Here is a 24,457-nt window from a genome sequence, read left to right as displayed (position 1 = left end):
TGGTGCCCACCTACTGGAGAAGGGACAAGGCGAGGGGAGGCTGCAGTTGTTGAGGGCAAGGCAAGGGGGCTCCAGCATCAGGAACAAGGGCTCCAAGAGCGGACGCTTTGTGCTCATGCTGGGATGAGCCCGTGGCCAAGGCTGGAGCAGGGGTGAGGTATGTTCTCCCTCTGCCGGATACAGGAAATGCCCAGTTCCTGGGGATACTGGGCTCTGTTCCTGTCTGTGACTGCAGAGGGTCTGCACTTAGGGGTTGTAATTCAGGTTGATGTGTAAAGGACTGGGGGAGGCCGGGCATGAAAACTGAATGCCTCTAATGAGAAGCATTTCCTGATGCTGGACTGAGGCTAGAAGCTGGGACTGAAGGGCGATCTGGCTAGGGCCCTCCTCTCCGGGCCTGGTGTCCGGGCCCCTGCCAGGACCAAGATTTAGGGCTTCTCTGGGTGGGCCTCACAGGAGCAGAGAGGAACCTTAGCAAAGGGAGACCGAGCCTAGCACCTCTCTTAGGTTGAGATTCCAAGTGGGGCCACTTCCCTTTTCTTTTTCAGAGGGGCCGACCAGAGCCCCAGCCTGGCCTTGGGAAAACATCGGGCCTAGGCTGAGGGCTGAGGTTGCCTCTGGAGTGAGGCCATGGGGGCAGGGGCGTCTGGAGACCTGGGGGCTGTCTTAGGGGTGAGACGCCTAGGGTGTGGAGGAGGAGGGGAAGATGGAAGGACGGCTAATGGGAAGCAGGTGGAAGGGCTGCCTGAGTCCCAGCCAGGGGACAGGCTGGCTGGGATGGCCCAGTCAGTGGGAGAACCCGTCAACTCACAGATAATCCTAGGGAACAGGCTCCGGGATGCCCATTCATATTCATTATGTGTGAAGTGGGCGGTTGTAAAGTTAGCTTTCTCTTCATTTAGCTGTCACTAGACAGAAAAATATGAGCTGTGGGCAGATGCCCCTGGATGGGAGCCAGTAGCTGGTCTCTGGCCTCCCTGTGCCCTCCCCCACCAGGGCCTCCCTCCCGCACAGGGCTCGCTCTGGCCTCTGCCTGCCTCTCCTGCCGTTGCTGCATTGATCTCTGACTCAACTTTAGTTTCTTCTCTTGCCTGTCTCTTCCCCACTTCTGCTTCCTTTGCTTTCACAGATTCTTTCCTCTTCCCTCTTTCTAAGCCGTGAGAGAGGGAATCATGGTTTTTCTTGACCATCACTCTGTCTCTGGCACCCAGCACAATACCTAACACGAGTGGGCACTCAGTATTTGTAGAACAAACTAATCTTTCTCTCTGCATCTCTCTTAACTTTTGTGAGACAAAAAGTCCAAAATTTTGCTGGCCACTCCTTGGGTGAAGAAACTTCTAGTGCAGTTCTCTTAGCCCTGGAATTAGAAGGGTGGGTTTGTACCCCAGTTCATTATTGCCCAGCTGGGCGAAGGTGGTTCTGTTCATCAGCAGTAGCTGGGGCTGCCTCTCCTTACTGCCCAGACTCTTCCCTTCCTGATGCACATGGGGCTCGCACCTGGACCTCAGAAGCCAGGCCCTCAAATGAAGGGAAGGGAAGAGAAGGAGGACACTGGTTTCCTCTGGGTGATACTTGGGCCTTGTCACAGTAACTGTCTTGGCCGGCAAATCCGATCTGATGGATTTGCACTCTCCTTGGGAAGAAGCACGGCCCTGGCCACTGGAATCTTTGTGTGCTTGGGTTTCTCTGGGCCTGGAGGAGGAGGCCCGGGGTCGGGGGAGCTGGGCTGCTAGCTGAGGCTGAGCTGCTCTGAGCAATGTGGTTGTGTTTACTGGGAGGGTGGGAGGGCCAGGCCTGCTTTTTCCCTGCCTTCCAGGAAGATAAGGCAGAAAGCGGGGATGAAGGATAGAATGGGTAATACTCTCAAACCACAAGAAAGAGTCCTGGCTTTCGTCTCTGCCCTACAGCTCAGACATGCTCCTGGGCGTCTGGGAGCAGGGAATGGCCACACCCCCATTACTCTGGGGTCCCAGCCTAGGGGAGCTCAGAACCCTCGGTGGGCTCCCCGGACTTCCGTTCCATCTCCCCTCCAGTGTCCGTTCAGCCACAATCTTATTTCAGCTCTCTCACTCCCCTTCCCATGCCGCATTTTCCCTTCCAGATGAGCCCAGCAACCCTAGAGCCGGGCTTTTCCCCCTTCCTCCTTGTACCAGCCGAAGCCACAGGGACCCCGAGCAGGTGACAGAGCCAGGCGTGGCACACATTGAGGGCTGGCCGCAGGCCCATCTTCCCCTAGCCTCTAGGATCTCTGCTTGGACCCCGGGCACAGACCAGCCTTAGAGCAACCAAGTGCCAAACCCTGAGGATACACAATCACCTGGTATAAAAAATACTGCCACCTTTATTATTATGCTGGGCAGCACATTTTTTACAAAAGTACCTTTACAAAAGTGGGGTTTGGAATCTCAGGGGTTGAGTCTGTGGAAATCTGTTTTATTCTTACCAACAGCCAATGAGTAAACCAAGGGAGCCTAAGGTTTCTATGGCATTGCTCTGGCCTGATCTCATGGAAGAGAATCCAAATATTTGGTGATTTCTGGTGGAGTTTCTGCCCCTTGGAGGGGTAAGAGGACTCCATAGCATGTTGCAGGAGGGGGCACATGTTGCAGGTCAAGAGTAGAGACGGCTGAGCAGGGGAGAAGGGGTACCTTTTACACTGACCTCCAGTTTACAGGCCCTTGTCAGCGCCAGATGCTGGGTGCACACCCCCTTGTGGTGGGAGGGGGAAGTGAGGCCGGCCCTAGGTTGTCATACAAGACTGGTTTCCCCTAAGAGGCAGGGAGCGCCGCCCAGTTCAACCTGTTTCGTCCTCCCATTTTCCTGCATTCCCTGAATGAAGCGCCAGTTAAGTTGTTTCAGCTGGAGGGATGACAGTTAAACTCAGACAAAGTCTGAAGGAAGCAGGGCAGTATCTTTTTCCCTCTGGCCCAGGGTTTGGGGGAGGGGACCCAGTGTGTGGTAGGAAGAGTCCTACCTGCTTTGAAGCCCCTTTTCTCCTGGGCAGCCTCACCTTATTCTAACAGAAAAGATTCTGTAGCTTGTTCCCTGCGGAAGCCTGAGGGTCCCAGCTGCTCTGCCGGGTCCTCCAGGAACCATCTGGGCCTTGGAGGCAGAGGTGTGTCCTCTCTGGCATCCAGGCCGGGGTGGGGTGGGAGCAGCTGGAAACAGAAACGGGGTTGGGCAGCTCAGTCTGCATGTCCACGTGACAGATCATGTGGTCCAGTTCAGCAGGCTGGGTGGCTCCTTGGACTTCACCCTGAGTGAGATGAGGCTTGGAGACTTATAGTCGCCATCCGGGGAGGGCTCAAAGCTGGGGCCCCCTAGGGCAGGGGAAAAGCCATGGATGGAGTAGATGCCAGGGTGGGCTCCAGGAGAGGCTGGTACCCCCATGAAGCCAGCCACATTCCCATGAGAGTGGGAGTATGGAGACATGCATGGGGAGGGGATGCCCTCTGGAGACATGAGGCAGGGCCCCCTGGGGCTCCCAGACCCTGGACTGGGCCACAGGGAGTTCTGCAGCTGAAAAGAGAGAAAAAGAAAACCCATGAATCAGGAGCCTGGGGGGCCCTCCTTACCTAGGGACTCTCTTTGCCCTTACGGCTCCAGAAACTTTACAAGAAAACTCCACTTGGTCCAGGTCTAGAATCTGCTCCCTCCTGCCCCCAACACTTGCAGTGGCATCTCAGAAGGCCCCTGCCATTACATCTCAAAATGAGATTTCCTCTGGTGATTCCTTTGTACCAACTGCTCTGCATACACCATTCATGAGACTGGTAAGAGCCCATTTTGCAGAGGAAGAAGTGATTTACCCACAATCACTTGGAGCCCTAATGCTGCTCCAGGTTTCCCTGGGACCACAGTTCACACTCTTGCTGGCCTCCCCACGGAATTGCCAGGCCCCGAGTCTGGGGGGGGAGGGGTCTCACCTGGGGATGGCTGTCGGTTCGGGGCAGCATGGAGATGTCATAGGCAGACGTGAAGGGGTTCCGCCCCTCCTGGATCTTCCCATAACGCTCACGCTTCCGCCACTTGGCTCTGCGGTTCTGAAACCAGACCTGGGGGCAGGTTGGGAGAGGTTGAGGGGGTGATAAAGCAGCCCTGAGGCGTGGAGCCCACCGGGGAGACCGTTGATGGTTGCATCCTCTTGTGGGGTGGTGGGGAGCCGGCTCCAGGCTGGAGGATCTCGAGTTGCAGGAGCTTATAAATTCACATCATCCTCAGGGCCAGCGAGGGAGCTGGGATGGGGCCTAAGAGAGGCCCAAGCCCAGAGCGGGTTTATTGGCCCCATAGGCCCTCCCCCGCTCCCGGGCTGAGTCACTCTCTGGTTCTCCAGCCTGGCTGTGTCTGGTAAGGGTATCGTTGGGGTCCGTGGCCTCAGAGGCCCTGGACCAGTACACGTATGCTGGGTGTCTAGCCCCCCTGCCTCATCCCTTTCCCAGTGTTCCCACCTTACCGCATCTGAGAAATCTTAAAGATATTTCTGTTTGGGTCCTGCTTCTGCTTAAACTCTCAGAGGCTCCCTGGAGACCTCGGCCGAGAGCCCAGCTCCTTCACAAGGCCCCTTGGCACTGACCCTGCCCCTCCCCACAGCCTCATCTCCTGTCAGGCAACAACACTCAGTTCTTCTCGATTCTTCTTAGCTGCCTCTCACCCCAGCTTGCCTTTAAAACACTGCTCTCTTACTCCTCCTGCCTTTGCCCACGTTTTCCCTGCCTGCGCTACCCATCCCCACCACACACATACATCTGAGCTGCGCATCCTCCACTGGACTTCCTAAATACGCCAGCATTGCTCTCATTATACTTACCACATCCCACTACCATTATCTGGTTTGGAATCCGCCTTTCCCATTCATTTGTGAGCTCTTGGCGGGTGGGGTGGCATACCTGTGTGCTGTGCACATATCTGGGGTGGATTTGTCATCTGGTATGTGCCCTGTGTGTGTTGGTGCACGTATTGTGTATTTCTATCATTTAATAAACTTTTATGTGTCAGGCTCTAGGCTAGACATTGGCAATATCAAAACCAAACCAAACCCCCCAAATCCTCCTGCTTTCCAGGGATTTAGCTGGGAGCCACAACAAAAGAAGCTGCGAGTGTGTAAAAGTAACCCTACCTGAGTCCCTCACTCCCCACACCGCCTCTCATGCAGGCAGGATCCCAGAGCAGGCCTGGGGCAAGGCTGAGGAAGGACCCACAACCGGCTGTCCTTTCCCTACTCTCCCTTCCCTGCAGGAGATGAAAGAGCCTGGAGTTGCTGATCACTTTTCTGGGAATTCTTCCCTGTCACCACCCCGCTCTCCCCTCCTCGCTCTGAACCTGCCCCCTGCACTGTCCCGTGTGTGGTCCCCTTATTCCTCCCAACGGGGTGAGGTCTATGGGTGGTGTCATGCATCTGCCAAGCATCCCTACTCTTGGGCTTCAATCATCACTGAAGCTTCTAGACTAGGTCTGGGGGGCCTTGTGGCCACGCCTCCACGCTTTTAGGGTTGAAAAGGCCTAGAAGAGCAGTGGGGGAAGTGTGCTTCGCTTCCCCAAAGCAGCTGCACCGGGGCAGCTATTCAGAGTCCCCCCACCCTCACTAAGGCCTGCTGGGGTGTCTGGATAGGCGACATTTGGACTTCTATGGCTTATGTGGTCTGGGGTTACGTTGAATGCTGGGCCTCTTACCCTGATGGCCCCAGGCCCTGAGGAGCCCTGAGGAACAGTTCTGGAAGTCTGGTTTGGGTTCCACCTGGTAGGAACACGGAAGCAGGAAGACCCAGCAGAGGAGGGGAAACAGCCCAACTCCCTCTGATCCTATGTTGAATCCAGCTGTAGGGCCTTCTCTGCTAGGCCGCAGCTGGCCTCTTTATAGACTGACTGCTGGTTCCCATATTCTGCCAGAGCTGGCCCCTGCCCCAGTGCCCTCGGAGCCTCTGGAGGGGCCCCACCCAGATTGTGAGTCTCCTCTGCCGGGAGAGGGACTGTCCTCTGCTTAGAGGTCACCTCCTCACCTTTCCCAAGAGGCCCAGACCCAAGCCTTCTCCCGGTGCCTCTTATTTGGCATCAGGGAGCCTGCTGCATGTCAAGCAGGTTCAGAGCAAGGCAGCAGTGACCATCTTCCTCTTGGGCCAGACGCTTACTGAAGCCTCCTTTTCCATCCCCACCCCCTGTCTGCCACCTTCATGTTCTTGCTCGCTTCCAGCATGCCTTGGACATGGATTCCCTTCCCTTCGTCCTTTCCCAGCATTCCTCCATCCTCCCACCCCATCCACACAGGCTGGGCTCCACCCTAGTGAAGCTGGCAACAGCCCCATCCCACCCCGGGGCCTGATTTCTGTTGGGGAAGAGTTTGTTGTGGGCAGGGGCTCCCGGTCAGGCTCTCCCAACCACAGTCTGGGAGTTGGCAGGACTGAGGTCACTGGTTCAGGATGGCTTTAAGCATCACCGATCCTGAGACCCCCCCGGCAGGGACCCTCCCCACTCTGGGCAGCTACCTTGGGAGAAGCCCGGATTCGTGTTTTAGCATTTCACGTCTTCCAAAATGCACACATCTGTGATCCTCAAAGATACTCCTTATGTAGGTAGTACTATCATTCCCTTTTCTTAAATTGGGAAACCAAGACAGAGATTCAGTGACATGCCCCAAGTCACCTGGTCAGCTAGAAGTGGCAGAGTTAGGACTCCCATACAGGTCTTTTGACTCCAGGAGCCTGTCACCCCCATCCCCTGCAGGAGCCTCAACTTGGGCCGCGAGCCTGTGGCTGCAACAGAGCAGGGCGTGGAGGGGAGCCCAGGAGGGCCGACGGGGGCAGGCCGACTCTGTGTGGTACCAGCGTCCACCTCTCCCAGCCCCTCTGTGGCCCAGCTTATGGTCTGGACGGTTGAGGCAGCCAGAGAGCCCTGTGGCCGGGGTGCCCTCACCTGTACCCGGGCCTCGGTGAGGTCCGTGCGCAGAGCCAGCTGCTCCCGGGCATACACATCAGGGTAGTGGGTTTTCTGGAAGACTTTCTCCAGCTCCTCCAGCTGGAACGTGCTGAAGGTCGTGCGGTTACGGCGCTTCTTGCTCTTGTTCTTGGCCAACTCCATGGAGTCAGGGAGTCCCGGGGACAGAGGGACACGCAGGCTGGCCAAGCAGGGGCCTGGGGAGCCTGGCAAGTTAGAGGGCCCGTCTCGGGGGCCCCCTCGGCAGTCCAAGGGCAGCTGGGGGAAGCTGGCAGCTTTGGAGGCCTTCTCCTCAGCTGCAATGGAAAACACAAAAAGGAGGATGGAAACCGAACCGGGGGGTTTTGTGGGTGGAATAGAGGGAGGGGGAAGAACGTTGACGCTTCAGTCCCCGCCTCCCCCTTCCTTTTTCCTCCCGTCCTCCTGGCAGCCACCCTTCAAGGGAGCCTGGCATTCGGAGGCCTGCCTGCTGAGCCTCCAGCTGGGGAGGGGGCCCTGGGGAGCCATGTGCTCTGTGGTCTGGGTGGATCTGCTGGGGACGGAGGGGGGTTCATTTCGGGGAAGTATCCTGTGGTGGCGCGTCCCACAGGGTGTGGAGGTACCAGGATGGATGCCACGGCAGGGCCTAGCACAGGGGCGGGAAGTGGGGGTGGCCTCCTTGACCCTGACTCTGCAGGCCTTGGCTCCCATGCCCGTGCCTCTGCTCCAGGACTGGATAGGGACAGGGGTGCTCAGACCACCTTTGGCCGATCTGGCTGGGCCTTATTCTCTGAACCCCGAGTCTCAGGACAATGTCAAGTCCCCCTGCCCTGGGGTATGAAAGGCAAGATGGGGCAAAGAAGCTTCAAGAAGGATTGTCAAATTCCTCTGAAAATACTGATGTTTGGGCAAGGACTTAAGCTCCAGCATTAGAGAGCAGGAGATAGAGACAGGCTCTGCTCGGAAAAGGAGAGGTAGGGGACAGTGGAAACAGGGCACAGTTCCATAGCCCATCGTTCTTGTCATCGTCTGCCCCTCCCCTCCCCAGGAGTTTCTGACGGCTCCCCCACTGCCCACGATTAACAAGCAGCCCCACTCTGACGTGCTAGCCCTCACTCAGGAAACTTAATGGAGCTCTGCCACAACTGGGGCATGGTGAAAAATAGGTCACCCTGATCACCCCGCCCTCTCCCTCTGGCAAGGACCCCCAGCAGCGTCGCCATGAAATCTCTTCTTAACAGTCCTCTGGGATGGCAGAAGCAGCGCCACAAAGATGTCCCACTGATTCACACAGCCTCTTCCCTGGCCCCAGGCCCATCCCCAGGGGGGCCTGGCCCCCAGGAGGCCCAGTAACCTAGCACCAAGAGGCAGTTTCTTCCCAGGACTTACAGCTTGGGGGGTGGGGGCGGGGGTGGGGATAGAACTGGAGAGATGGGCTCTGGGGTTCTGGGTCTGACGAGTCCCTGTCTGCCTGTGGAGGACAAGTTGGGCAAGGTCCCCCCCAGCTGGAAGGTGGTGGGTGACCTCCCAGGACCACCCAGGCCGTGAAATAAGCTACGCTTCGTGAGTGTGTCCTGGAGGCCGGGGAGAGTCAGGTAGGGCCCGCTCTCAGGCCAGTGCATAGTGACAGCCCAGACACCAGGCTTCTTTCATAATTCAGGTGGAGCATAGGTGGGGAAAATGCTTCAGTCCCTGACTTCTATTCCTGGGCAACACATTTTGGTTCTGGGGTAGTTCCACCTGGTAGGACCTGAGGAAGGAGGACTCAATGGGAGTTAAACCAAATAATTTTAAATGGTCGGGAAGACCAGGGAGACTGGGAGGGGGCACTGTACACACAGCAGGCCTGAGAGGGAGGGCTCTCGGTATCTTGGATTCAGAGGGAGGGACAGCTGGACTCCAGGCAGAAAAGGGCGAGGGTGGCTCAGGGACGGGGTCAGAGGAGCACTGATGTCACTGCAGAGGGCTCCCGAAAGCTCTGGGGCTGGCTCATCTGCCTCTTGGGCCCTCAGTGACTATCTCAATAGGATCTGCCCAGATTGGAAGTGATCAGACCTGGAGCTCTGGGACTTGCCCTCTTGACCTTAAGCCACCTAGCTACCAGGATAAAGGATGAAAATGCAGCAGGTCCCGTCTCAGAATAGCTATCCAAAAACAGAGCCAAGCCTGCTGGCCTCCTGGGACGTGGCCTCCCAGGACTGCCCATTCTGCAGCCCTCTCAGACGCCCACAGAACTTCTTCCCTTTTCACTGCCATTGTCCTGGAACCTCCATCCGCCTGGAGGACTCCAGTGTAAGGGCAGCAGTCCCCCACTTTGGAGACAGGGGCACGCCTCATAGAACACCAAGCGGCCTCCCGAGGAGCAAGGCCCGGAAGAGAAAAGAGATGGAGGTGGGCTAAGCGAAGGGCAGCGATCAAAGAAAGGCAGAGCAGGAACAGAAGCCAGCAGCTTGAATCTAAGCTTATCAGGGGAAAGGTGCACTGTAAGCCCGGTGCATGTTTAAGATGTGCACAGGCTCTGTACAGGAGTCACTTGCACCTGGTGGGGACACTGGGTGATTAAGAGGGTAGTGCTCCCGTTGGAGACAGGAAGCCTTGGAGCTCAGCACTGGGGTGTCCGTGGCCTGCACAACCGCAGAACCACAGCAGCAGTCTGTTGGGCCTGAAAGACAAGAACCAGCAGAGCTCTGTCCCTGACTGGGCTCTCACACCCCGGACACTCCCCCACGCGGGGGGCTGCCAGAGCCCCTACTAGCGGCTGCCTCGAAGCCTTGGCAGCTCGGGAGCCCCACTGGCCCCATGGATGGCGTCCATCGACGCCGCAGGACCAGCCATCCGGCTTTCAGCTTTCGCGGCAGCCTTGCTCCGCGCGCGCCCTTTCCCAAGCGACCCGCAGAGCGCTCTGAAGCCTGCGCTTCCGCTGCTCCGGCTGAATATCCGAAGCTGGTGTGGACCTACACGCCGTTTGTAAACCCCCAGTGGGGCCTTGGTGCTCTCCCTCGAGGTTCCCAGCCTTGCCCTAGAGGCCTCAGCGGGGGCCAACGGCTGAGGACTCTTCTCGAAGTCCGCGGCCGGCCCGGAGACCGCGGTCAGCCTGGTTATCCGGCTCAGGGCCTCAGCGGCGGCGGGCGCGTTCCGAGATCAAGAAGCCAAGCTAGGGGACAGAACCCGGCAGAGCAGGAAGGAACAGCCAGGCACTTCTCCGTCCCTCTGAGCAGCCACGCGCTGAGGGCGCGAAGATGGCTGGCGCCGCCAGGACGCGACCGCGGTGCAGACCAGGGCTGGGCGCTCTCCGCACAGGGCGGCCAAGGGCTGGAGAGGAGCGCCGTGCCAGGCTCTCGAGCGCGCAGTTGCCCGGCCTCGCAAGGATCGCGCAGCAGATGGGCGCAGCTGCGCGCTCACTGGTCTGAACTGGAAACGCTCGGAGCTCGTTATTTTAAAAGCCAAGAAACTAAGCGGGCTCCCCCTTTGACCAACATTTCCCACCAAGCAGACCGCGGGCCCCAGTCCCCGAGGCTGTCCCTCCCTAGCAGCCCAGCTCTGCCACAGGGACGCAGGCCACCCGCCCGACTGCCGAGTTCAGGCCAGGGCACTGAGGAATCCAGTGGCGGCCGGGGTCTCTACCCAGACTCGGCTCGCACCCGCCGCACCTCCTTTTCGTTTGGTCTGTCCTTTGCTCAGCTGGAATCGTTAATTTCCTTCTCCCACTTGTTCCCATTTTGCTATTTTCTACTCTTTTAGGATGTCCTTTTTTTCTTTCGTATTGTCTGCTGCTTCTCTCTTCCTCCGTTCCCTCCTTCTCCATTTACCCGCTTCGTTCGATCCTCCCCTTGCTTTCTTTTTTTCATTCGTTCATTTATTCCTTTCCGTTCTGCCCAGTTCGCCGACCGCCTTTTAGCTCTCCTTCTTTCCTCTCTCCTCTGTTGTTTTGTCCAATTTCCTTTTCCCTCTTTTTGGTGGTGGTTTACACTTTTTGGTTTTCTTTCCACGCATTTCGTTGTGAACACCCTCGCCGTCGCTAGATTCCTCCCCGCCCGCTCGTTCTGCTCCAGCGCTCTCCGTAGTTTGCTCGGCGCTGGGGCCGGGGCCGGGGCCGGTCGCGATCCTGGCGGTCAGTGCGGGATCCGTCGCGCCCAGCAGGGACTCGGACCTGCAGGGTGGGTCCTGCCGGACGTGGCGCACCAAGCCAGGCCGGGTACCTGTCCCCGGCGGTGCTCACGGCGCTGCGCGGCCGCCGCCGTCTGTCTGGGATCAGAGGAGCCAGGCCAACTGCTTCTCATTAAGTCCCAACTGTGGTTTTTATCAGGAGAGCCTCTTTCAAAGGGCACAGACACGAAGCTCCGCGGACTCGCTCATTTCCTCCGCTGACCCCCACACACCTCCCAGCCCTCCCCTACACATTCCCACCGCCCCGACTGGGCGAAGGCCCGAGCTGCCTGGCCTCTCCGAGGAGGCCCGCGAGGCGCCAGCGGGGCGGAGGCGGGTTGCAGCCGATCTCGGAGGATCCAGCTCTGGGCCTAAGCTGCGGGATGCGGCAGCAAAGATGAGGCGGGCGCGGGCACCGACATTTCCACAGGTCAGCCGGTGCAGCGGGCGGCGGCGGGGTTGCGAACCCGCCCGCCAGGCCCCGGAGTTCAGGCGCGTTCTTGGGAGACTGAGCGGTCCAACTGGCCTTAGTGAATAGGGCACTGGCCCAGGAGCCGGAGGCACCCAGGGGTTAGGCCCGCTCCCGACGGCCCCGCGGTGACGATCCAGTGCGAGGAAGCCAAGACTGCGAGAAGGGCGGCCATCGCCGTGCATAACGACGGGGAGGCCAGGTTAGTCTGGGAAATAAGAACACAGTTATTCCGTATTGAGAACGGCCCCGGCACTGCGGCACTAGCCGCGGCCACTGCGCCGAGCGCCTAAGGCGCAGGCAGCAGAGCCTTTCCCGGGGAGGCCAGGCCGCAGCCCTCGGCTGAGTCCCGGCTTGGCCACTGTAGGTCGGGGCCAGCCTCAGGGCCCTCAGCGGGCGCCAGACACAAAAGCCGCGCTTCTCTCCCCGTATGCGGGCCAAGAGTTAAGTGTGGCGCCCGGGTCCTGGGCCCGGTCCGGGCTTCTGGGTCGGTGTCAGTTCCGGCCAAGCACGATCTCTCTTTCCCGGTTCCGGCCGCCTTCGGGCCCGAGTGGGCCCCGGGCCGTCGCCACTCCACCCTCTCTCGACCTCCCGCCTCCCATTCCCGCCACCAGAGGCACGCGTGGCTCTGCCTCCCGCACCGCGCTGGCTTTCGCCCGGCCGGGACCAGCACCGGTCCGGCTTCAGAGGGAGCCGCGGCGAAGGGCGAGAGAGGTAAAAAGTTAAGAGTAGGCGAGCGGGAGAGGGAAGCGGGGAGGCCCCTGCGGGCCCGGGGATGGAAGACGGAGAGCTGGTAGGGGCTGCGCGCTACGCCCCGCGCCGCGCTTTACCTTCCGCGGGGCCCTCGTAGAAGTGGCTGCCGTTGAGCGCCGGGCTGGGGCCGAGGTCCTGCAGGTACTTGGCGGGCGGCTTGGCTGGCTCCGGGAGGTAGGGCTCCAGGGGCCCGCAGGCCGGAAAGCGGGTCAGCCGCGGGCCGCGGGGTGGCGCAGGGTGCAGGTGAGGCGCGGCGGCCGGGGTCCCCTGGGGGCCCGGAGGCTCATCCCCGGCGGCCGCGTAGGGGCGAGGCCCGGGCCCCACGCCGAAAGGCGCGCAGCTCTCCGGGTCCATGCCGGCTCGGGGCACACAGGCCGCCGGGGGCTCCGGGGCTCGCGCTGCCCGCGCGGCCTGTGAGCGCCCGCCAAGGGGGAGGGACCTGGGCGCGGGGGCGCGGAGCCCCCGGGAGCGGCGCGCGCCGCGGGGGGCGGGGGACAGGGGAGGGGGCCGCACTCTGACTTAATGCTGGAACCATCCACGTCACGTGCGGCCCCGCGCGGGTTAACCCCTCGGAGCCCGGGAGCCCCCTGATTCACTCCAGTCGCGGTATCAGAAGCAGTTGGAGAGGGGGAGGAAACCACCCCCTCTCGAGGGCAGGGTCCTTTTTGTCTGCCCATCTTGGTGAGTCCCTTGTTTAGAGCAGCACCCTTGGCCCTGATATCTGGCCTGGAGGCTCTTGACCCTGGAGGGGTGAGGCAGTTCAGGGATAGAGACCACCTCCACCCACAACAAATACTTTTAGGCCTGGTCTCCTGACATTAGCCTGGGATAATGGCCAGGCAGCAGGTAGGAGCTGGGCTGGGACTTTATCTAACTCTCTTTACTGGGAGTTGGAAAAACTTGCCTCCACCAAAAACACCTCCGTTAGAGAGCTCTTGTTTCGGGGAGAGGAGGGGAGAGGAGTCACTGGGAGTGTTGTGTGGAAACAGCTCTTATCTGGCAATGAGGGTTGGGAGCTGGGCACGATCATTACTTAGCTGTGGAGCCTTGAACTAGCCACTTAGTGTCCTCATCTGACTGTGGAGGTTGGACAGAGTCAATCCTCATAGTCTTTCTGTATATTCCTGGTGGGTTTCAGAAGCAGAGGCAGGGCCAGAGCAGACAGGGGGTCTCCCAGAGGCAGCCCAGGACTGAACAGAGTCCAGCAGAGGTTACCTTAGGAGCAGGTGGAGGAATACCTAGAGGGTTTTGTGTTTGAACAGCAGGCAGGGAGTGAATGCCTTTTAGTGGGCAAATGATCTGGAAGTGCCTGGGGAACCACTGGAGAGAGGCTGTCTGCAGCTCAGACCTTGGGGCTCTGCTGCCCCAGGCCTGCCACCTTGGAAGGAGGCCAAGGTGGGAGCTCCATCTCCTGAGAGCTGGGTCTCCCTAGCCCAGAGGAAGCAGAGGACTAAAGCAGTAGCTTAGAATTTCCAAAAAGTGAAACAACCTCCCCCTACCCAAGATCTGGGAAGAAACACCCAAGGGCCCTAGGACCCTGCTTACTTCAGTGGATTGAGGAGTCCCTAGGTCTGGTTACACCGATTTTTATTTTCAGTGCCTCCAGAGGCTAGCAAGAGGGATGCGGAGTCAAACATCATTTGTATTTCATTTGAATTCTCAATTTTTAAAGGAATCCAAGGGCCCTGGTGTGAACACCTCCCTCTTCCGCTGGGGGCTTAGAGGGGGTTTCTTGGCTGTCCTCAGCCAGAGTTGGGCTGTAAATCAAGGCCAAACAGGAACCAGAAGCCTTGCATCTCACGAGTAGTCATTAAGCCATTATTAAACATACCGTAACTTCTCTGAAGCCTTATTGGTTTAAACACCACATTGGAGGCATTATGGCCATTAGGGCCCCTAATCACAGACTGCAGACTGGGGTAGTGAGATGGGAGCACCTGGGGCTGCTATTTCCAGCCAAGAGGGAGGCTTAGCTTGGAATTAAGCTTCCTCTCTGGCCTCACCAGGGAGATCCATTCTCTAGGATCCAGTGGGTCCCAGCTCTGGGCAACCAACTTGTATCAATCACTTTTGCCCATTAATGAGGGTTTTTCAATAGTTATTGGGTTAGTAAGTCAACTATACCTCAATTTAAAAAATAACAGATATTGGGGTAGGGCTGTAGATATTGTTGACTTTTTTAGGAGCACGTTAATATCAATTCAGGACACCTCTTCCGTTTAACAAAGTAATCAAGCAGTTTACTGTGGAAGATGGAAGTATGACACAGGAAAAACATCATCAACAGTCTAAACAAGGCAGCTTAGCTTAAATGCCAAGTGTTTTGCCTCCGGTGATAACCGTTCTGAGGCTCAGTTTACTCATCATAAAAATGGGCCACACACATGGATGAGCGATATTTGAGAAGCACTTATTTTGATGGCTGTGATGAACTGTGTTCATTTAAGAGATTATCATTATCATTAAGAGATCCAGAAACTGTAGCCCAGATTTCTGGGTTACATCACTGAATTGGTGGAAGGCTCCTGACCCCAGATGGAAGGGGCCAGAATCTGGGGCTGAACAGAGAGCCCTAGGGACCCGCACCCCTTCCCGAGCCCAGAAGTTCCTCCTGCCATTCTCCCGCTCTTTGAACAGAACCAATTTCCATGCTGAGATGGTGTTGCCAATTGCACTGAGGTGGCAGGAAATTACAGATTACATTTAAGTTGGGTTAGGTAGATGGGGTTGCCCCTCTGGGAGGGTTTTCTTCCAGGACCATGCAAAACAGAGCGCTGAGAGGAGCCTTTCCTTCTCTCCTTTTAAACCACTAGTGCAAACTCTTACCTTTATCCGTATATGGTCTGGGCAGGTGCATAGGAAAAACAAAAATGCAACCTCAGAGTTATTAAGTTTTCCCTTCTTAGGAGGGCTGAGGGATCATGAAGTATAGGGGCCCCATTTTACAGATAAAAACAACAGCTAACATATAGTATGTACAGTGTGCCAGCACTGTCTAATGTATTCTCTCTATACTGATTTACTTAACCCTCACAACAACCCCAGGAAGGAGGCACAGTTATTATCCCCATTTTACAGAGAGAGACTGAGGCCACAGAAGGGAGCCATCTGTCTAGCGTGGATACAGCCACTTAGTAGCAGAACCTAAATTTACGCTCGGATCCATGGTTTCCCACCTGACACCACCTGTCTCTCAGTCGTTCTTCAGCTAACGTAACAAAGCTGGAATCATTCGATGCACACCCTCCTTCTCCCAGAGGAAGGTCAGAACTTCTTCCTGAGAGGGAATTTGAGGCCAGAGTGGATGGGGACAGTTGGTCCAAGATGGAGCCGTACTGCTGCCTTTCTGATCACCAAGTGACAGTTTATTGAGACTTGCCATACCCAGCTGTGGTGGCCAGGACAGTAGGTGGAGAGTGGTTTCTGCTAAGCTGAGACCAAATGAAACAGGGGATCTAACACCTGAGAGGTTTTACGACCCACCAACACAGCCAGACGTGGGGCAGAGTTTTAAGAGAATTTGTGAGTTCACCGTTTGTGCTATTTAATAACCAGCTGAATTACAATAGCATTTTGTCACTGATGTAGTGTCCAAAGACTCAGTGAGATGAGCTGATAGGATGATCCAGACAATTCTGGGTCCTATCATGTAAAAAAAAATGTCTCCACCTGCTGAGGAAAACCTACTTTTAAAATGGGAATGAAGGACTATCCTGGTGGTGCAGTGGTTAAGAATCCACCTGCCAATGCAGGGGACACGGGTTTGAGCCCTGGCCCGGGAAGATCCCACATGCCGTGGAGCGACTAAGCCCCTGCACAACTACTGGGCCTGTGCTCTAGGGCCCACGAGCCACAACTACTGAGCCTGTGTGCCACAACTACTGAAGCCCGCATGCCTAAAGCCCATGCTCCACAACAAGAGAAGCCACTGCAGTGAGAAGCCCGCGTACAGCAACAAAGACCCAACGCAGCCAAAAAATAAATTAAAAAAAAAAAAAGGAAATGATACTTATTGGCTGTTTCTAGGCAACTGTTTTACAGTGACTGATTGTTTCATTCATTCATTCATTTAATAGGAGGACCTATTATGTGACAGGCATCTGCTGGCAGTGGGATACAGCAGAGAGCAAGACAGACATGACCCCTGCTTTCGTGGAGTGTAAACTTTGCTGGAATGGAAATGTCTCCTCCACAGTGAAAAAAAAAAATCGTCATTTGGATGTGAATGAGAATGGAATCTGGTTTCCAGAGCAGAGTTCCTGGCTTCTAGGCTCGACTGTAAGGTCAGTTCTTGAATTAGGGAAACATCAGTCCCAACTTCAGCTTTCCTTTCCTTTTCCACTTCTCTCAGCCTACACCACACGAAGGCGAATGTGCTCCTTTCTCTCCCAGTGGATGTCCAAACGCGGTCAGAACAACGGGAAAGATGGAACCTCAGATCTGACATTTGTTTGACATATACAAAACTTCCTTCCAGACAGGAAAAACTCAGTTGCTTTTTTTTTTTTTCTTTGAAGGCAAGACAGTCAGTATTACCCTTGTCCTGTTTAGACTTTGAAATCCTAAATTGATCCCTATGAAAATTCTGGGTCGGGGAGCCCAAGTAGATTGTTTCTCATTAGTGACATTCTTCCTGGAAGGTCAGGCTAAGGAATGGTAAATAAACCTTCAGATCCGGTACTTCCTCCTCATCCATGATATTTAAAAGAAAGAAAGGAAGGGCGGGGCGGGGGGGGGGGGGAAGAAAGCAGTAGCTTTGTGCTGTGGATACCCAGAATCCTTGGCTTTCATTCGGACAATCCAGGCTGAAGTCTGTGCTTCGGAGTAAAATTTCTGGGCAGTTAGGGAGCTATTTTTTCTCTTCTGTTGATTTGATCTCTTTCATTGAGAGAGCCAGTTAACCTGTCTGTACCTCAGTTTCTCCCCTGGAGAATTGAGAGGGATGCTTCTGTAGTTCAGCTTTTCTGGAATGAATGAAACAGTATGCATAGAGATGTTTCTTGAGCCTGAGTCCCCCCGAAACCTGTATTTGTCTGCTCATTTTCTCCACCCACCTCCCTCGGGTCGGGTTGGAATGGGGGCAGGGGCCGGAGAGGTGGATCTATGTCTGGGATGTGGCGGTGTCCCAAGGGTCTGGTTTGCCCTGATGTGTGCCTTGCTGCCTTTGAGTGGAGGTGACTGGGTTCTGAGGCAAGTGGCGGCACGGACCAGGGGAAGTCATTTTGTGAGGGTGTTTTTGATAAACTCTTTCTTGGTGTGAAACAGAGGGGGGCAGGTTTAGACTTCTTGGCAATTTTCACACTTTGATCAATCGGTTTTATGTATTCGTTTAGTCATCAAGCATTTGTTGAATGCCTGCCATGCGCCAGACAGTGGGGCTGTGCGGTCGGGATAGACTCAGAGACAGACCACTTTTTCTCAGGGCTTTTCCACACCAGCAAGGAGAGACACAGAGCGACAGACACGTATATAGCAGGGTATGTTGTGCTGAGGCAGGAGGGCACAGGGGACTATGGGGGCCATGAGACGGGCACTTTCCCAGCCTTGGGCTGGGGGCAGCTGGCCATGGAACACTTCCAGGTTGAACCCTGAAAGTTGAGTGAGGGTCAACCAGGGGAAGGTGTATGGAGACGGCAGGGAGAGAGGGCATTCCAGAGAGAACAGCCCAGAGGTGAGAAAGAGGAAGCCAAGTTTGGGGAACTTGGATTTGTTGAATATTGCTGGGGCCTGGGCGGGCAGAGAGTTTGGTGGGGGGGGGGGGGTGGGTGGGAGGAAGTCCACAGGAATCAAGGGAAGGTCTGGGGGGAGGGCAGGCTGGCACCTCAGGTGTCAGTCCCTAGCACCTGCCAAGCCCAGCTGCAAGTGCTGGACTCGCTAGTGGGAGGCGTAGAGGAGGAAGCCCCAGTCCCTAAAGGCCTCCCTAAGCTAAGGCGGGAATGCAGGAGCCACACCCAGAGGGCGCATATTAAGAAAACAGGAAAACAACAGCAACAGAAAAGCACACCTGCTCCCGGGAGCCATGAGGTGGAGAGCTGAGTGGAGGGGCAGAGGAGCTGAGGGATGTGGGCAGACAGGTGGTCTGCAAGGCCTCGTGGGGCAGGGCTCTTACCGGGAATGCTGGTCAGGGCACCCCTTGAACTCATTTCAGCAGGAAATCCATTGGTTCCAGAGTGTAGATTCCAGATTTGTTATTTTACAGGGCTAACAAGTATGTAATTATCACATTTGGGGCCCTTCAAAGGAAATGCAAACACACACGACTGAACACCCTTAGAAATGTGAGCGGAACCCACCCCACAGTTCTGGATGGAGCTCACCACCATGTCACACATACATCCGCTCCAGCCCAGGGTCTGCGCCTGCGTTGGAGGAAGAGAGAATATGAAGGCCGGGCCTGCACCTTACAAGGGACTGGGAGAAAAGCAAGTGAAGAGGGTGGAAGGGCCTCTGCCCAGCCTCTTCTGGAGTCTCCTGGGAAGGAGAGGGAGCAGGATTGGTAACAATAATAGTATCCACCACTCACAGAGCAGCTACAGTGTGCCAGGCACACGCCATCTCCTGTCCTCTCTAACTGTGTTACAGAGTCGGTATTAATATTCCCATTTGACAGAATGAAGAAGCTGAGATTGGTCTGTGTATTCGTTATCTAATGCTGCATAACAAGTCACTCCAAAACTTAGTGGCTTAAAACAGCAATAGTCAGTGACTGCGGGTCAGGGATTCAGGAGCATCTTGGCCGAGTGGTCTGTCTTGAGGTGCCTCGTGACCCCAGGTCAGACATTGACCAGGCTACGGAGGATTTGCTTCCAAGGTGGCCCGCTCACATGGTTGGCTGGTTGGTGTTGACTGTTGACGGGAGGCCTCAGTTCAGCCCCATGTGGGCCTGTCCACGTGGCTGCCTCATAACCTGGCATCTGGCTTGCCCCACAGAGAATGAACCAAGAGACCAAGGTAGAAGCTGAGATGGGTTTATGGCCCAGCCTCGGATCCCACACACCGTTACTGCTGCCATATTCTACTGGCCACACAAATCAGTCCTGACTTTGTGTAGGAGAGGATCCCACACTGCGGCTCCTTGGGCGCCACCGTGTATCCCACCATTGCTGAGTGCTGCTCGGATCCCAACCCAAGTTGCCTGACCCCGAAGGCAAGGCTCTAATGTCAGATATTGGGTCAGGGGGAGTGGCTGCATTGATGGGTTAAGAAGGGAACTTCACGGGGCATGATGGGGTGCCTGGCAGGCAAGTGGCAAAGCCCACTGGGCAGTGAGAGCCACGTTGCCTGTCCTGAGGGAGACTGAGGAGGTCCCCAAATGGGACCATACACGTTTTGTGCACTCTGGGTGTTCAGCTGTCACAGCAGGCAAACTCCCAGGGGGCTCCCTCAGTACAGTGAGCTGATATCAGGGCTCCACGGGGGGCCCTTTGTTCACACGGGTGAAGGAAGGAAGCAGACTCACCTTTCATCTGAGAAGGGTATTCAGATTCCCTGTTTGCCTCGCTGTCAGCTTAGCAGAGGGAAACCTGGCCTTAGAGCTTGAGCTGAGCGATGGGGAGGGGAAATAGTGTTGAGAGCCCATTGTGAGGCCGGTCTGAACTCGGCACTCTACATTTTAAAATTTCATATCATCTGCTCTGGAGGTAGCTATTATTACTTCTACTTTACAGATGACAATATAGAACTCAGAGAAATGAAGTAAGTGGCCCAAGATGTCACATACTTCCTAAATGACAGAACCAGGAGGCCCCCAGGCAGGTGGCCCGGTCAGCTTGCACCATCTCCAGCAGGCACACTGCCTGAGTCTTCAAAGACAGACAAGGGCTGCACCTGCCCCAGCCATTCAGTGGATCTGAGCATTCGGTGAGGCAGAGACCGTGCTGGGCAGAATTGCGGGCTGGGGGGATGCACCCCAACTCCAAAGCCGGAGTGGGTCCTTCTTCTAAGATTTTTTCTCCTGGGGAGATGAGATTTGGACACGTGAACAGTAGTCCTCTAAGATAACTTCTGAGGGTGAGACAGGCTGCCCTTGCTGAGGAACAGATGTGAGCAGGGAGGGGCTGCTGCACTCCCAGGTCACTTCCAGGTGCAGAAGGACACCACTCGGTGGCCATGAGCACATTAGCACTGAGCCCTGGACTCCCAGCTGCACACCCTGAGGACCAAGGCAAAGGATCATTCCCCCTCTCAGGGAATCCTGGGAGATCTCTGAGCAGCCCAGGAAAATGTGAAGGGCCAGGAAAATGTGGGCCAATGGAGAGGAGGGTAGCTGCTGAGCGTGGGTCGAGTGGGCAGGACGCGTCTGGGCACAGGGAGCTCGACTGCCTCCTGCAGGGGGTTTTGTGAAGGAGTAGCAGACATGACGACACATAGGCTGGGCAGCACCAGAAGGTGGCACATGCAGAATATGGCGCCTACTTTCTTTTGGGCAGTGGGGAGGGTATTGAGAGGCACTTGGAGCAGGGCCTGGCCCATAATAAGTGTTAGTATTATTACCGTTGTCATCGTTGTTGTTGTTATTTAGCAGGAGAATGAGAGCTGTGCTTTGGGAATATGATTTTGGTAGCTTGAGCAGAATAATAATAGTAATGATGGTACCTGACATTTATTGAACACTTACTGTGAGCCAGGTCTTTTAAGTACATTGTCTTATGTAATTCCTTATGAGGCAGGTACCATCATTTCTCCAGATGAGAAAACTAGGGCACACAGAGCGTAAGTAACTTGCCCAGAGTTGCCAGGGGACAGACGAGAAAGGGACATAGTCAGCATATAGGAAAGTCGTCCAGGCATGGGGTGACTAAGGCCTGACTGAGGTGTGGCCAAGGAAATGAAGAGGGACGGCTGAAAGGAAGAGGTAGTTAGTGGGAAGGAGCGACCAGACTTATTGTCACATGGGTGGTGGGGTGTATGGATGACCCGCAGCCCAGAGAACGGGGGCTGCAGAGACAGGGCACAGAGACATGGCTTCAGGGGACATTTTGAACCTCTGAGCCAGATTTCCATCCTGAAAGGGGTCCTTCACTCAGTCAGTGCACGTTGTCAACTGTAAAGCCAGTGCATCTCCAAAGCCCCAGGCTACCCGCTGGACACTGGGGATCTCCTTAAGGGGCAGAGGGAGGAGGGCACCGAGTGGACTTTCTGGGCTCTGGAACCCTGTGATCAGTGCCATCCTGGTGACAGCACGGGGCATCCCAGGTGCTGAGTGAGAGTGGGCCTGGCTACTGACTCTCTTGCTCTTCAAAGAGCCCTGGCTGTGAGGCTGCAGGGGCTGTCGGAGGCAGGGAGCCCAGCCCTGAGGATGATTCCTGGGAAGCAAGCAGGATGCTTGAGGTGGGGGGAGAGCAGCGGAGGAGACCTTGTTCTGAGTTGAAACCTTGGTCCCTTTAAGTGGGTGGAGAGGGCCCGAGCCCTCAGCTGCGGGAGAGGTGGTTCCCTCCACCGAGCTCCCAAACTTCAGGACTGAGATGACAGTGATGATTTTAGAAGCAGCTCCGTCCTTTGGGGCTGGGGGCGTTCTGCCAGGCCTGGAGAGGGGCCACGGGGGTGAGGTGCCGGGTTGTTAGTCCGCTGTGGGCGCCTGAGGCTCTGCTGGTGGAGTGTGCGTGCACGTGTGGAGTACGGTGGCTGGGTCTCCCTATTCGGGAAGATGCCGCGAAGCCCTGCGTTTGCTCTGGGGGCCCCTTGCAGCATAAGTAGGCAAGCCCTGGATTTCTTGGGGTCCTCAGAGGGGAGAGTATCTATAAGCACACACAGACCCAAGGGCATCTGGGGAAAGGCAGCTCTGTAGGCACATTCACACCAGATCCATCGGACAAAGAGACCGGATATTTTGCTGTTTGATAAACTTCGTAAAACAGTGGAGCTGAGTGATTTTGCTGCTGCCTGAATGGAAGTATTCTAAGAACCCATGCCAAGAAGATAAATAAGGCCGTGGCTCCAGGAGAGGAGCTGAAACAAATGTGCGGCGAGAGGTACATCAAAGTAAAACTAGTTCTCCTGACGACCGGGGTTCTCTGTGTGACGGAGTGTGCGCATGTGTGTGTCGGGCCAAGTGTTTGGCAGATACTAGGCTACATCGAGGGGCCTGAAGATGTACCCTGGGCTCTTGCCAAGCCCTCTGAAGGCCTGCTTGAGATTTAGCTAGGATTAGGCCCAGCCCTGCTTGGTACAAAGGGAAAGAAGCATTAGAGCCACTATTGGAGATTCAGGCCCTGCAGTCAGCCAGCTGGGGTTAATTCAAACTGGAATATGTGTACTGAGAGGGCAGGGATTCCTCAGTGGGCAGGGTGACCAGTCCCTGTTGGCCAGCGAAAGATTTATCCTGCACTGATGACAGGGGATACAAGCTTGAGTGTGAAAACATCAGCCCTCTCTTATGTGGCTCCAAACACCTCAAGGGATGAGGGGGAGATACAGGGGCGTGAGGATAGAACAGAGTGTTAGATCTGGATGCGAGTTTAAACAGCATCTAGCCCAAAGGTTATCAGGCCAGCAGCAGTGGCATCTAGGAACTTGTGAGAAAGGCAGATTATGGGTGCTCCGTGAGACCTACTAAGTCAGAAACTCTTGGGGTGGAGCCAGCAATTTCTGTTTTAACATTTTTTTTCCGGGTGATACAGATGCAGACTAGAGCTTGAGAATCGCTGATCTAGGTTGTCATCTTCATTTAGAAATGAGGGAACTGAGGCCTAAAGAGGGAACTTTTGCCAGGAACAGAGAGCTAATTAGGACACAGCCACTCTCCCCCTCGCCCATAGGGTCTCAGCTGTTTATCTTGCAAATAACACGGGGGGATATTAATAAGTTTTTTCTTAGAGGCAATTGTTATGTGTTTATATATTTTCCATTTGTTAATAAACCATTTAGATCAGCAGTGTCGCTGGGGCCCAAACCTTGGAGTTATTGGTTGTAAAGTTTAGGCTCGGGGAAATGGACTCTCCTTCCAGTTTGGCCCCAAGTCCAGGCAGCCAGGTCCCATTCCTGCAGCTGCCCCCAAGTCACCAGCACCTTCTTCCCCTGTCTATCCCCAGTTGCTTTCTCTGTAACTGCACCACCAGCCCCATAGGCTCCCTCTATGTGTGGATGTTTTGGTCAATAATCCCTCCCTCAATTTGCAGGGCCAAGCAAGGGTGGACGTGGTGGGATTAGTTTCGCCCACTGGCCTTCTCTGCCTTCCCGAGAAGACCTGCCTCTGCTTCCGGCTCTCACAGTGGGCCCAGCATGTTTCCAATATTGCATCAGTGTTTTCCCCAACAGAGTAACGCTTTAATGGGGCAGATTTGTTCTCTGTACGGGAAACATGTGGGCCCTTGTCAGACGCCGTGGGAGCGAGTTGCCCTCCACCATGGCCATCAGGTCACCTCTTGGGGCTCCCGTACCTGTGCTCAGGAGAAGGGCAATTTCCTAGATCCGGTGGTGTGAGGAGGATGAGGGGCCCTTCAAGACTTTGGGGTGAGTAACTCCTCTAAAAGAGCAGAACCATGACAGATAGCCTGTTTACAGCAGCCCAGATTCCTGGGAAATTCATACAAAAATTCTGTTGTGGTCTAAATTTCCTAGCAAAAGAGGAAGGAACCAGTTTGCTTTGTCCAGTGTAAACTGGACCTTACTGAAGGATTTTCAATGGGAGTGGTGTGGGGTAGGAAGGGAGAAACCCACTCCCTTCCTCCTCCAAAGGCCTAGATGGAGATGGTTTGCAAGAGGGTGAGGGGAGGAAGCCCCAGGGAAGGACAGAGTCCCTGGCCTCTCTTGTTAGAGAGCCCTCCCCGGCCCCAAACATTAATGGGAACTTGACTTTCTTTTCCCGAGCCTGGGATTCTTTCCTGAGCCCTGAAATCTCTGAAGCTGGCATTTCTCACCTTCAGGGAGCTGTGACACCCAGGGATGTTTTATCTGATTCACCAACCTTCTCCTCTGCTTTTCCTGCTAATCAGGGGTCCATAACCTGCAGTTAAATAATTAAAGTTAATTTAAGTTAATTTCATTTTGAGCATTTCACAAAGCCCTGGAGATAACTGGAGTTTTCCTAGAGTGCTGCAAAACCAGGTTTGGAAATCTCAGATCAAGAGGACATTGGGCAATGGATGATGGAGACAAAGGAGGAGAAAAGAGAGCAAGAGGTGGGGGGGTGGGGCGAGGCAGAACCTTTTGTTTCCACTGGGTCTCCTGTGTGGGCTGGAG

General features: G+C 55.6%; 1 protein-coding gene across 1 annotated transcript; it reads right to left on the bottom strand.

Moving 5' to 3' along the window:
* Window positions 1-3,028: 3,028 nt before the first annotated feature.
* ALX3 (ALX homeobox 3) lies at window positions 3,029-12,631 on the bottom strand (the record flags this gene model as incomplete). The annotated part of the gene is made up of 4 exons (XM_082657917.1): window positions 3,029-3,522; window positions 3,930-4,058; window positions 6,910-7,226; window positions 12,355-12,631. 4 exons carry the CDS (start codon window positions 12,629-12,631, stop codon window positions 3,214-3,216), a joined length of 1,032 nt encoding a protein of 343 aa, XP_082514043.1. The 3' UTR covers window positions 3,029-3,213.
* Between the last annotated feature and the right edge of the window lie 11,826 nt (window positions 12,632-24,457).

Source organism: Grampus griseus (genome assembly GCF_964374135.1).
Source record: "Grampus griseus genome assembly, chromosome: 1".
NCBI lineage: Eukaryota > Metazoa > Chordata > Mammalia > Artiodactyla > Delphinidae > Grampus > Grampus griseus.
The sequence above is the reverse complement of the archived record's forward strand: the minus strand, read 5'-3'. Positions and strand labels throughout refer to the sequence as shown.